The sequence below is a fragment of the Mustelus asterias genome, chromosome 18, assembly GCF_964213995.1.
Source record: "Mustelus asterias chromosome 18, sMusAst1.hap1.1, whole genome shotgun sequence".
Lineage (NCBI taxonomy): Eukaryota > Metazoa > Chordata > Chondrichthyes > Carcharhiniformes > Triakidae > Mustelus > Mustelus asterias.
This window is the reverse complement of record NC_135818.1, coordinates 64,572,287-64,585,288: the sequence shown is the minus strand read 5'-3', so window position 1 is coordinate 64,585,288 and position 13,002 is coordinate 64,572,287. Positions and strand designations below refer to the sequence as shown.

Below are 13,002 nucleotides of genomic sequence, written 5' to 3'. Positions count from 1 at the left end.
CATCCGGGTTACCGAGGGGAGCGAGAGGGTTGACCTCTGTTCACCATGGAAGCGGATCGTTAGGGAAGAAGTTCGTTGTGCCCACGTGACTAGGTTTGCCTAGTTACGGCCATTTTGATGGCAGTTTTTTTCAAACCCCCCCCCTCCTCCGTGTGAGTGAGTGAATGTTGCGCGAGCTGGGGAGCAGCGCGTGCCTCTGTGCCTGAGCGCGCGCCTGCCTGCCTGCCGCCAGCCAGCGGGCTAGGGTGGCCGGGACGGTTTGTTATGAGGGAAGGACGGTGAGGTTTGTGGCGATAAGCCGGTACCGGCGGCGGGAGGTGAACGAGGCGATTATTGGTAAATAAGGGGCAAATGTCATGTGAACGATTGAATGACGTCAGAGGAAGGGATGAAGCCCTGGAGACGGCGGCGTTTACAGTCGCTGGAAGCGCTCGGCCGGCCGCCGCTCCCCGGCCGCTTTGATGGCAGGTTCGGTCGCCAAGCTGATGCGGCCGGCGTTTGCTAAGCACCGCTTCCCGACCGACGACCCGAGCGAAGGCAGTGAGGCGGGCGGCGGCGGCTTCTACTCCTCCTCCTCCTGCTGCAGGAACAGCGATACTCGGGATGCCGTGATGTCGGCCAGGAGGAACGGCAGCCCAGCAGCCGCGGCGCCGGCCAACATGGAAGAAGATGTGATTCTCCAACAACTGAACAGCCAGGCTTCGCTCAAGCGCACCGAGGCACTCTCAACTCTCCGTGCCAACGTCAGGCAAAACGCAGGGAGGCTGGTCTTTGGCAACAAGAAAACTCTATTCTCAACTTTAAACGAAGTGCTCCTGGACGGCAGGAGGGAGGTCAAAGTCTCGTGTATTCAGCTCATATCGGAAATTATTCAAGGATCGAATTCAGACCTGGATTACTGTCGGACTGCCGTGCTGCCCAAACTTATATGGAGTCTGCGGGACGACAACCCTTCTGTGCGCAAAGAACTCGTGCAAACTTTGCATGTATATTTAAAATACTCTATCATCTCAAAGGACGTTTTCAGGGCTTTGATAGAGCATGGACTGGAAAACCATGATCCGGTTGTCAGGAAAGCAACGACTATTATCTTGCCTATCTTGCTCACTAAGGAATTTAACAATGACAGTTTATTCGACGTGACTCTTTGTTTAGCTAAGAAGCTAAGCGGTGATAGTATGGATGACCCGTCCTTGGCATTCACAACTATGGGGCACATAAAACGCCACATCGGGGAAGAGGAATTTAACTCGTACTTAAAACGTTTGCCACCGTCTCTTAGGAGGGATTATAACAAGCTAGTGGAAATAAAGTTTGAGCCGCTGGCCAAGTTAAATGGAGCCAACGTTCCTGAACTGGAGCAGAGTAGAACCTTTAAGACCAAAGGATTTCGTGGTAGATCCACCGGCGGCGTTGAAGATGCTCCCCAATTTTCCAGGCCAATTTCGAAGGATCATTGTAACCTTGAGTTTCGGATAATTCCGCAAGAGCTGTATGCCCGGCTTCTAGACCGGGAAGACTATAAGAGTAGAACACATGCAGTTGAAGAACTGAAGAATGTTGTCGATGATTTTAATTTTGTGACTGTGCCTTCTGCATCCATTTTAGGTTTTATTGGCTTTTTATGCACTTTGCTTGATGACTCAAATTTTAAAGTTGTTCACGGTACATTGGAAATCATCAACTTGCTGGTAGTTAAACTAAATCATGGTGTGGTAAATTATCTCAAACCCATTACATCGGCAACAATAAAAGTGCTAGGTGACAATAAAGTTGTCACCAAACAGGAATATATGAAAGTCTTTATAGGTTTAATGAAGCAGGTTGGCCCTCAAAAAGTACTTGATATGCTGCTTGACCATATAAAACACAAAAATTCTAGAGTAAGGGAAGAAATATTAAATATTATAATTGCTTCACTTTTGACTTATCCAAGTGAAGACTTTGATTTGCCCAGTCTTTGCCATGTTGTCGCACCAGCATTGACTGACTCCAAGAGAAAGATACGCCATGCAGCTTTAGAGGCTTTTGCCATGCTAGCTTCATCTCTTGGTTCTAACAAAACATTTTTGGTTAAGGCAGTGGATACTGTGGAGATACAGGAAGATGGTGATGGTGTGATGGCTGCAGTGCAAGCCAGGCTAGCAAGAAGAATCCTGCCAAAATTAACTCCACAAGGACTTGTGGAATATGCAATACCAATGCCATCTTCTGCCCATGGTAGAGGAATACAGATGCCATTAGGAGCAGATACTGAGTGGCTGCTGGCGAGTGGAAGAACCCAGAGTGCACATAGTTACCATGGTGATCATGAAACTCATTCTTTGGGCTATGGATCACCTAGTCCCAGTACTGATGAATATACCTCATTCAGAAGAGTATTAAGTGCTGGCCGAGGGAAGAACAAATTACCGTGGGAGCACACAAGCTCAGCTACCAGGCGGTCTGGTCAGCAAACTAGGTTTTCAAACACGGCTCCTGCAGAGCAGGTAAGATTGGAGCATGCAAATTCTGAGGTGCTAATAATTTGAAAAAGTTGAATTATAAAGTTAAGCTTTATAGTTTTGGTTTTAAATTATGCATAAGTGTACAGCATTAATAATTCAGTGCCTTGGACCTCCAAAGTAATCTAAATTGATAAGTTACTGATCTGAAATTTAACAATGCTTGGAAACTGATGTTTTTTGGTGGGTACGGTTGTAATCCTTCTATCATGCTGGTCAGAGGTGGATGTAAGTAGCACGTGATAGCTCCTGGTTAGTTTACTAGTTTGTTTTCCTCATAACTGTAGCTGAAATTGAGAGTTCAAAGCCCACCACTGCTTGGTGCTGCCAACCTATTGTGCCACTGTACTTTGATCTCCTTGTAATTTGGCAAGTCTCACATTTAAACAAATAAAATTATTATTGATTTTTAACTTGCCAAAATAAGTTTTTGCTTATAGTAGTATGTATAATTGGAGATCAAAATGTGGGGCATTTTTAATGAAACATTCTAGTTGCTAAGTAGCTTCTGTATAGTAGTATTTTTAAATAATTTTTTTCAATTTGGATGCACAATCTTGGACTTGCAGTATGGCAGCTGTTAACTGCTTTATTGATTAACTGGTGACAAAAACTAATGTAATGCAAACATCCGTTCAACCTAAATGGTTAAGACTTTGCAAACTGCATTTTTGCTGTTGGTCAGTTTTCATGTACGTCAATGACCAGAAAAATCTAATTTTAGACTATGTGCAGAAATATTTAGCCTGACATTAGTTTGTCACAAGCATCTTGCTGCTTCTGACACTGCGGTACTCAATATCTGATCTGTTTGTAAATATTATTGAAATGCTTGTTCTTTTAGTAGATTGCTGGCTTCTGGGAAAGAGTCAGAGTGGGATTTGGTTTTGATTTTTGGTAATAAAGAAATACCAGTGTCATCGGAGAAATTACCTCAGCACCAGGCAATTTTCATCCTCTTTTTCAGCTATCAACCATATCTAGTACAAGAGTTGAAACCAACTGCTGAATCTCGTATTTAATTTTTGATTTTTCTTTTTCAAATTTGTGTGTGCATGTATAGATGCTAATTGTTCTCCTCCTTGAAGGATGACTTTGACCCTTATCAAAAGCAGTTGGATCAAGTTGTAAACCATTCAGAGTAAACATCAGTCTGGTTCCGTTGAGTCTGAAGTTAAAGGATATATTTCCGGAAAGACCAAGTTCTCAGAAACCCACTGATTTTTAGTACTTGTAGAGGAATTTCAATCCTGCTTCATCACATACTAAAGTGTTCTTTTTTGAGAACAAGGAAAACTGTCACATTTTAATCTACCTAGATTATAGATTTTAGTGCAGAACTGAGTTATTCTTTCTTGAATTCAGCTGCACTTTTGTTTTCATGTTCATAGCAATTTGGATAGGTTTCATTCTTTTTGATCTCTGACTGATATGTTACTTATTGATCTTTTGGATATAAATCAATCTGTCCTGATGGACTGGTAGGTAAAGAGTAAATACTGAAACAAGATATGAGAAGGACCCAGGTGATCTGACCTTGGTTGGAATAGCAGTTGGGAGATCTACAACGGGATTCAATATCCTGTGGCATTGAGGGAGGCATATGCTCCTGATTGCAAACGTGAGTGCATGGATATCTAACAATGATGGTATATGGCACCATATGTGACCAAAATGTCTGCTGGCAATCATTGCAACTCAGCTTATCAGTACCCATAGAAGGGGAGGAGAGATGGCATTGCAGGGGGTGCAGAAGAGATACTCTAGGTCGATTCTGGAGTTGAGGGTTGGCTTATGAGGAGACTGAGTAGACTGGGACTATACTCATTCGAATTCAGAAGAATGAGGGGAGATCTTATAGAAACGTATAAGATTATTGAAGGGAATAGATAAGATAGAAGCAGGGAGGTTGTTTTCACTGGCAAGTGAAACTAGAACTAGGGGGCATAATCTCAAAATAAGGGGGAGCAGATTTAGGACTGAGTTGAGGAGAAACTTCTTCACCCAAAAGGTGGTGAATCTGTGGAATTCCCTGCCCAGTGAAGCAGTTGAATATTTTTAAGGCAAGGAGAGGTACATTTTTGAACCGTAAAGGAATTAAAGGTTATGGTGAGTGGCCGGGTAAGTGGAGCTGAGTCCGCGAAAAGATCAGCCATGATCTTATTGAATGGCGAAGCAGGCTTGAGGGACCACATGGCCTACTCCTGCTCCTAGTTCTTATGTTATATGGGAGGGTACATATGATTTGGATCCAATGTTGCCCAGATACTTCAACCGGTTAGCTTCATCTTATTTATAAGAATTCCCAAAATCTATTGCCCTTTATTATATGCACGTGAATGGATGAACAAGATTCCCACTGTCCCTACCTACTATCTAGTGAAACCACAGCCAAGGAAACGGGCTTGGCAGAATCAGCGGCGAAAGAAGACCCTCTTGAGCTTGACTCTAGTCTGGCACTGTGAAGAGACATGAGAGGTGTAGAATAAGTGGGAGGCTCCGGCCGCCGGTGAAATACCACTTCTCACCATTTTTTCACTTGGGAGCGGGTGGGCAGGGCGGAGAGCGAGCCCTGAGGGGCTCTTGCTTCTGGTCGGGAGCGGCCGGGCGCGACCCACTTCGCGGACAGTGGCAGGTGGGGAGGTTGACTGGGGCGGTACACCTGTCACACCATAATGCAGGTGTCTTAAGGCGAGTTCAGGGAAGACAGAAACCTCCTGTGGAGCAGAAGGGCAAAAGCTCGCTTGATCTTGATTTTCAGCACGAATACCGACTGAAAGCGGGGGCCTCACGATCCTTCTGACCTTTTGGGTTTTAAGTAGGAAGTGTCAGAAAAGTTACCACAGGGATAACTGGCTTGTGCAGCCAAGCGTTCATAGCGACGTTGCTTTTTGATCCTTCGATGTCGGTTCTTCCTATCCATTGTGAAGCAGAATTCACCAAGCGTTGGATTGTTCACCCACTAATAGGGAACGTGAGCTGCGTTTAGACTGTCGTGAGACAGGTTAGTTTTACCCTACTGATGATTACAAAGTGTTGTTGCAATAGTAATCCTACTCAGTTCGAGAGGAACCGCAGGTTCGGACATTTGGTGTATGTGCTTGGCTGATGGTGCGAAGCTACCATCCGCAGGATTATGACTGAATGCCTCTGAGTCAGAATCCCGCCTAAACATAATGATACCCTAGTGCCGCGGATCACTGGTTGGCCTGGGATAGCCGACTCCAGTCGGTGTGGAGTGCCGCTCGATTCAGGGCTGGAATGCAGCCGGATGGGCATCGCCTCTCTCCTGGTAACACACAGCATGTTCGTTGGGAATGTGGTGCTAAAATATTCGTAGACAACCTGATTCTGGCTCAGGGTTTCATACGTAGCAGAGCAGCTATCTCATTGCAATCTAATTGAAAGTCATCCGTCGAGCCAAAAATAAAAAGGGCGGCATGGACAAGTTGGGCCGAAGGGCTTGTTTCCATACTGTAAACCTCTACGACTCTACATCTCTACCTACTTGCACTTTCAGTGATTTTTTTTTTCACTTTGATTAAACCTGCAGTATGCTGTTTTCACCGCAAAGCCACATTTAATGTTTTTGTTTATGTTATAGTGCGGTCTTCCGAGCCAGCACTTTAACATAAACAGTGAGACCTACAAGTCTGTGGGGGCATAGAGCGAGCTCCATCTGCAGATATGGTTTCATTTCATGGTTCAAAAAAACAAATCTCCACCAGCATTGCAAGTAAAAGGGAAGCTGGAGTGCATACTACCATTCTGATCCACCCACAAGTAAGCTGAGGTTGCAGCCTGCCGATACAGGAAAATATCAAATTTTCACATTTCTGGCTAAGAAGCTTTTGACCTTGGCGAAGGTTGATGGTCAGAAATTGTTTATACTGGGACCTTCTGAACAGCTGTGCATCGAGGTTGGGCAGCATAGTTGCTGCAGCAATGCCAAAACCCATCCAGACATAGCCGGCCTGAATTCAGAACATTGAAAGGGACTTTGTGATAAATGTGCAGCTGTAAATTTTAAATAGGTTGTGTAAGCAAAGTTTGGTCCAATGCAAATTTCCTATTGGCTGGTCTATAAATCAGAAGGGACACGAAGCTGTGCAGAGTTCTACAGTTTATTCTGAGTATTATACACCAGCTACAGATCAAAAGTGACTTGTGGAACAAGATCACTCATTGAAAAAACTCTACTGCAGTGATTAAAAATAACTTTGCTTTTTAAAGCGACCAGCTTCTGGCCGTCAGATGGGTATTTGTTGTAAAATGCTAATATCTGAGGACTCAGTTTTTTGTCCCTAACGACCCCATTTTCTCAGGCATGTTTTTGTAGGCTGGTTACCCTATCTGTGTTGTGCTTTTACTTGATTTGTGGGGGTAATTTGACTGGGTTCTAAAGATAACAAAGAGCACAAATACTTTTATAAGTAAAAATCATTGTCTTAAAAAGTGCTTTTAGAATGCCATCACCCTGTTTAAACTCTTGTCAAAGCAGAAATTGAATTTATTTAGTGCCATTAATAATCTGTCTCTCAAAACACTTCATAGCCAATTCATTGCTTTTTGGTAAACTGCCACACAACAGTGGCAACATGGACACAAAATTGGCTGAGTGACAGAGGGGCGAGAGGGGTGGCACGATAGCATAGTGGTTAGCACTGCTGGTTCACAGCACCAGGGACCTGGGTTCAATTCCTGGCTTGGGTCACTGTCTGTGTGGAGTTTGCACATTCTCCTCGTGTCTGCGTGGGTTTCCTCCGGGTGCTCCGGTTTCCTCCCACAGTCCAAAGATGTGCAGGTTAGGTTGATTGGCCATGCTTAAAAAAAAATGCCCCTTAGAGTCCTGAGAAGCATAGGTTAGAGGGATTAGCGGGTAAATATGTAGGGATATGGGGGAAGGGCCTGGGTGGGATTGTGGTCAGTGCAGACTCGATGGGCCAAATGGCGGCCTGCAGCACTGTAGGGTTTCTATGATTCTATGAAAGATTTGATTTATTATTGTCACATGTATTAACATAGTGAAAAGTATTGTTTCTTGCGCGCTATGCAGACAAAACATTCCGTTCATAGAGACAGAAACGTGAGAGTGCAGAATGTAGTGTTACAATCATAGCTAGGGTGTAGAGAAAGATCAACTTAACGCAAGGTAAGTCCATTCAAAAGTCTGACAGCAGCAGGGAAGAAGCTGTTCTTGAGTCTGTTGATACGTGTATCTTGTTCCTGACGGAAGAAGGTGGAAGAGAGTGTGTCTGGGGTATGTGGGGTCCTTAATTATGCTGGTTGCTTTGCCGAGGCAGTAGGAAGTGTAGACAGAGTCAATGGATGGGAGGCTGGTTTGCGTGATGGATTGGGCTACACTGACGACCTTTTGTAGTTCCTTGCGGTCTTAGGCAGAGCAGGAGCCATACCAAGCTGTGATACAACCAGAGAGAATGCTTTCCATGGTGCGTTTGTAAAAGTTGGTGAGAGTCGTAACTGACATGCCAAATTTCCTTAGTCTTCTGAGAAAATAGAGGCGTTGGTGAGCTTTCTTCACCATAGTGTTGGTATGGTGGGACCTGGACAGGTTGTTGGTGATCTGGACACCTAAAAACTTGAAGCTCTTGACCCTTTCTACTTTGTCCCCATTGATGTAGACAGGGGATGTTCTCCATTACGCTTCCTGAAGTCGATGACAATCTCCTTTGTTTTGTTGACATTGAGTAGTGGTGAACATTTTTTTTGACCAGAGGAAAATTTGTAGTGGAGTTTCCTGATTAAATATTAATGACCTAAACCTTGGTGCACAGGCACAATTTCAAAATTTGTCAATGAGAAACTTCAAAGTATTGTCAATCATGAAGATGGTGACATAGAACTGCTTGCTGGTTTTTACTGGCTCATGAACCAAGGACACCCAGGTCTCCAGGATGCCTGCATTTCCCAACCTCTCATCATTTAAGAAATATTCTGCCTTTCTGTTTTTTCTACCAAAGTGAATAACTTCACACTTATTCACATTATATCCCATGTGCCATAATCTAGCTCATTCAGTTAACCTGTCTAAGTCTTTCCTCCCTGAAGTCTCCTTGCTGCATCCTCCTCACTTTCATTCCCACCTGGTTTGGTGTCATCTCATTCTCTTCTCGTGCTTCTTTGCTTCTCTGATTTGCTTTTGTAAATTAAGAAATTGTAAGTTAAATCAGATGACCAATTTACCATTAATAAAAGCAAATTACTGCAGATGCTGGAATCTGAAACCAAAAGAGAAAATGCTGGAAAATCTCAGCAGGTCTGGCAGCATCTGTAAGGAGAGAAAAGAGCTGGCGTTTCGAGTCCAGACGACCCTTTGTCGTGGGGGTTACAGATAGTGTGACATGAACCCAAGATCCCGGTTGAGGGCGTCCTGATGTGTGTGGAACTTGGCCATCAGTTTCTGCTCAGCGATTCTGCGTTGTCGTGTGTCGTGAAGGCCGCCTTGGAGAACGCTTTTAGAGGGAGGGTGCATCCTTTAAAGGGAATGATGTTGAAGGAGGAAGTGATATCTCCGCTTGTCCAGTTGACACAACAGCAACGGGGATATTGCAGTAATATCTAAAGGTAGAAATAGTGAACTTTTGAGCCTGTTTATGCTGTTAGTGTAAAATATAGGAAATCCTGTAAACATAAAAGCACTGCACTTGCCACCAGGAACATTCTGTAGTTAAGCAGAAAGCACATCAGTCTATGATTTAATATATGTATAAAAGAGGATCCCTCATTAAATATCGTTTTAATCAAGGTGCATGTGTACACAAGTTTATCACTTGCATTTTCATCTTTTTTAATATAAGCCGTGAAGCATATTTTTTTAAGTAGCAGCTGCAGCTTTAAATTGGCTTTGCCGTATTAAATTCCATTATCAATCATAACTTGAAACTATATTTTGAAGGTTGGGACATTTTTGTGTTCTTACCTCAGCTAGAGAGAATTAGTGCTTCATTTGTATCTAAGCAACACTGGCAGAATGCATAAAAATTGGCTGCTATTGTCAAACTGTTCAGACTCGAATTAGACTATTTATTAAATAGTTAAGAATTTTATCAGTAACCATTTACTAGCTAAAAGGTTTAATGCTTTAAAAAAAAAAAATCCATTTTCACCATTTTGTTTCCATTATTATCTCTCATGTTCATGGGAGTAGATTTTCTACTTTGGCATTTCTAGTGTGTATTAGAACTGCCTAAATGAAATATCTCCCACTATATATCAGTGCATTTGTTATGAAGCCATGCTTTATGTAAAAAAAAATGTTGTGAATTTACTAGCTGGAAACAAGTTGTTTTCTAATAAGTCCAAATCCACGTTCATAGAATTATTACCGTGCAGAAGGAGGCCATTTGCCCCATTGAGCTTGTACCGACAACAATCCCACCCAGGCCCTATCTCCATAATCCAAGTATTTACCCTACTACTTCCCCTTGCTCTAAGGGGCAATTTAGCATAACCAACCCACCTAAGCCGCACATCTTTGGACTGTGGGAGGAAATTGGAGCACCTGGAGGAAACCCACACAGACACGGGAGACTGTGCAAACTCCACACAGACAGTGACCCGAGGCAGAAATTGAACCCAGATTCCTGTGGCTGTGAGGCAGCACTGCTATCCGCTGTGCCAGTGACTTGAAATCACAGTCAAAGATGGCAGAATGTTTCTACCTTCTACATTCCAATGCCATTGAAGTGGAGATACCCTGTGTACAAAGCCTCACTAAGAACAATGAATAGGAACCACCATCTACCCCCATGAGCAAAGCATCCAGACGATCCTCCAGTTACTCAACTGGATGGAGACAAACCATTAGCCAGAATCACTTTGACAATGGATCGCTAGGATCTGGTACTTCCACAAGCTAGGGAGAGATAGGAATAGCGTAGATGAAACCAAAATGTGCTTGAGAAATGAGGAAGAAAATGGATCAGTTCCCCCACTTTTAAAAGAGGAACCAAGATTGTACACCTGCAGGGTCCTGCCCAGTGTGTTTTCAGTGTGGGAAAACCTGGACACCTGAAGGGGAATTGTTGGCATGTCAAAGGACCGGTGAGGTGCTGCCATCAAGACAGTGTCCGTTGCTGTGAAGATCATAAACCTATGTTTCAATGTGGCAGAGTACCAAAATACTACCAGGAAAATACTTCCCTAGTTTTTATAAAATGTCCTGATCAAATGTTTGTACTAAACAGACCTTCTGTTGAACTCCTCTGCCATTTCCTTGTTCCCCCGATTCAGTTTCTAAGGGGCCTATGTTCACTTTGACCCCTCTTCTTTTTTTAATATATTTAATTAAGCTAGTCAGTTTTTATATTCCCCGCTAGTATGCCCTCAGTTTATTTTCTCTCTCTATCCTTTCAAGTCCTTTTTAAAGATTACTAAGGATATTAGTATTCTTGACTACCTTATTTTATTAGGTTAAGGAGGCTACAGCAGCAGTTGAAGGGAATGCAACATAAGAATGGTTAACCAAAGACCTTTTTCCAAGATTTAAGTAGGGACCAAGAAAATTCCTGAACAGGATGTGAGGGAGGTGCCTCACCTTGTTGAGGTGCCATGGGGAAGTGCAGCAGAAGGTGAACTGTCAGCTGTGGGCAGCAGTGTCCTGGAGGACATGGGACATGTGGAAAGTCGGAGACATTGGGCGGGGGGGGGGAGGGAATGTTGTAGGAACCCATTCCCCAAAAGTAAAAGGGAAGGCAATAAGCCTTACAATGTACTTCATTTGTGGAAACCACAAAGGAAATTGGTGTCGAATTACCCACTAAAGAATCAAATGGCTTTGTTCTAAATTCAAATCTAACCAAACATAGCATTTCGTTTCAGAACCCATGAAGATGGAAGCGGAGGAAGCGAACCCATGGTTTGCAAGGATTCAAAAATATGTCCCATGTCCTCCAAGACACTGCTGCCCACAGCTGACTGTTCACCATCTGCTGCACTTCCCCATGGCACCTCAACAAGGTGAGGCACCTCCCTCACATCCTGTTCAGGAATTTTCTTTTGGGTAATTCCACACCAATTTCCTTTGTGGTTTCCACAAATGAAGTACTAAAACACTGGCTCCCTAGATATAAGATGCATCAGAAACAAAACTATTGAACCCAAGAGTTGTAGACACAACAATTAAAGGGTTAAGAACTTTACAGATAGTGCAACCATGCACTAACAAAAAATGTGCATATTTCAAACCTGGGAGCCAAGAATTTGCCTCCACGATGGCCTGTGAAATTTGATCCCCTCAAACTCCAGTGTTGAACTTCCACTAAGTTCAGAGCTCACAACCTGTTTATCTGTTGGCATTAAAACGCCCAGGGCATACCACTAGGGGGTTTGGGTTTCACTAACATCCTGGACAACAAAACCTAAAAGATTTAGAAGGCAAAGGGGCCGAAGACACCAAGTTTATGAAACAGGCATCTTCCTTGAGCCAGATCCCAAAACCAGAAAACATTTAATTATAATTGCTGATCCAAACAGGGTGGTGAGAACTTTGAATTTAAACTGATGATTGATAAATGAGTGTTTGAATATGAATGTGTATCTGTATTTTCTTTGGGAAAAGTTGTAATGAACTGCATGCCACGTTTCATTCTGCATGGTGGGGAGGTGTTACAAAGCCATGCTTTATATTTTTTTTTAAAAAGACTGAAGTTTCTGGCTAGAGACCACCAATTGAATTTTTAAAGTTTGAGAGGCATAAACCAACCATGGCTAACCAAGGAAGTTGAGGAGAGTGTTAAGTTGACAGAAAAAGCTTATAAGGAAGCTAAAGTCAGTGATAACCCTGAAGACAGGAATAAATTCAGAATCCAGCAAAGGAGGACTTGAAAGGATAGAGAGAGAAAATAAACTATGAGGGCAAACTAGCAAGGAATATAAAAACTGACTAGCTTAATTAAATATATTTTTTAAAAAAGAAGAGAAGGGTCAAAGTGAACATACGCCCCTTAGAAAATGAATCAGGGGAAACAAGGAAATGGCAGAGGAGTTCAACAGAAGGTCTGTTGTTAAGTTGTTCAGGAAATTCAAAGCGACTAATTACTAGCTTCTCAGTAATCTTTCCGATGAGGTAGATGTTATCACAGCGACCTCTGTCATTTGGTGTGAACATCAAACATTACTAAGAACATATGTCCTTCGAAAGATCCTGCAAAATCCACATGCACCCGTTGCCAAACCTCTTCAGGCCATTTCTGTGGATGCAGCAGTTTTTTACCAACACACAAGAACATGATCTAGCTTTCTTCTCAATTTCTGCATCCAAGCCAGGCTACCAGAAGTAACTTCTTGCCATTTCCTTCATGTGTACGACTCTGCAATGGCCCTTTTGTAGCTGCTTTTATCATCTGCTTCCTTGGAGGTGGTGGAATAATCACTGAGTCCCATAGAAGACATCCTGACTATATTGACAGCCCCAATCTCTTGGAGTAGTAAGGTTTCAAGTTAGGTGTTGGTTCCAAAGTCTTTCCTTGTAAAACCA

General features: G+C 43.1%; 1 protein-coding gene and 1 pseudogene across 3 annotated transcripts in view; both read left to right on the top strand.

Moving 5' to 3' along the window:
• The first annotated feature begins 146 nt into the window (after positions 1–146).
• The window catches only part of togaram1 (TOG array regulator of axonemal microtubules 1), a 105,244-nt gene continuing 92,388 nt past the window's right edge, over positions 147–13,002 (top strand). For 2 of the 3 annotated variants that reach the window (XM_078234164.1, XM_078234162.1), the window contains exon 1: positions 161–2,489. In XM_078234164.1, the coding sequence (XP_078090290.1) occupies positions 462–2,489 (2,028 nt within the window). In that variant the 5' untranslated portion in view covers positions 161–461. Of the gene's footprint in view, positions 2,490–13,002 lie in introns of all 3 variants that reach the window. The other variant, XM_078234163.1, reaches the window with a different exon arrangement.
• Positions 4,914–5,934, top strand: LOC144507397 (28S ribosomal RNA; annotated as a pseudogene).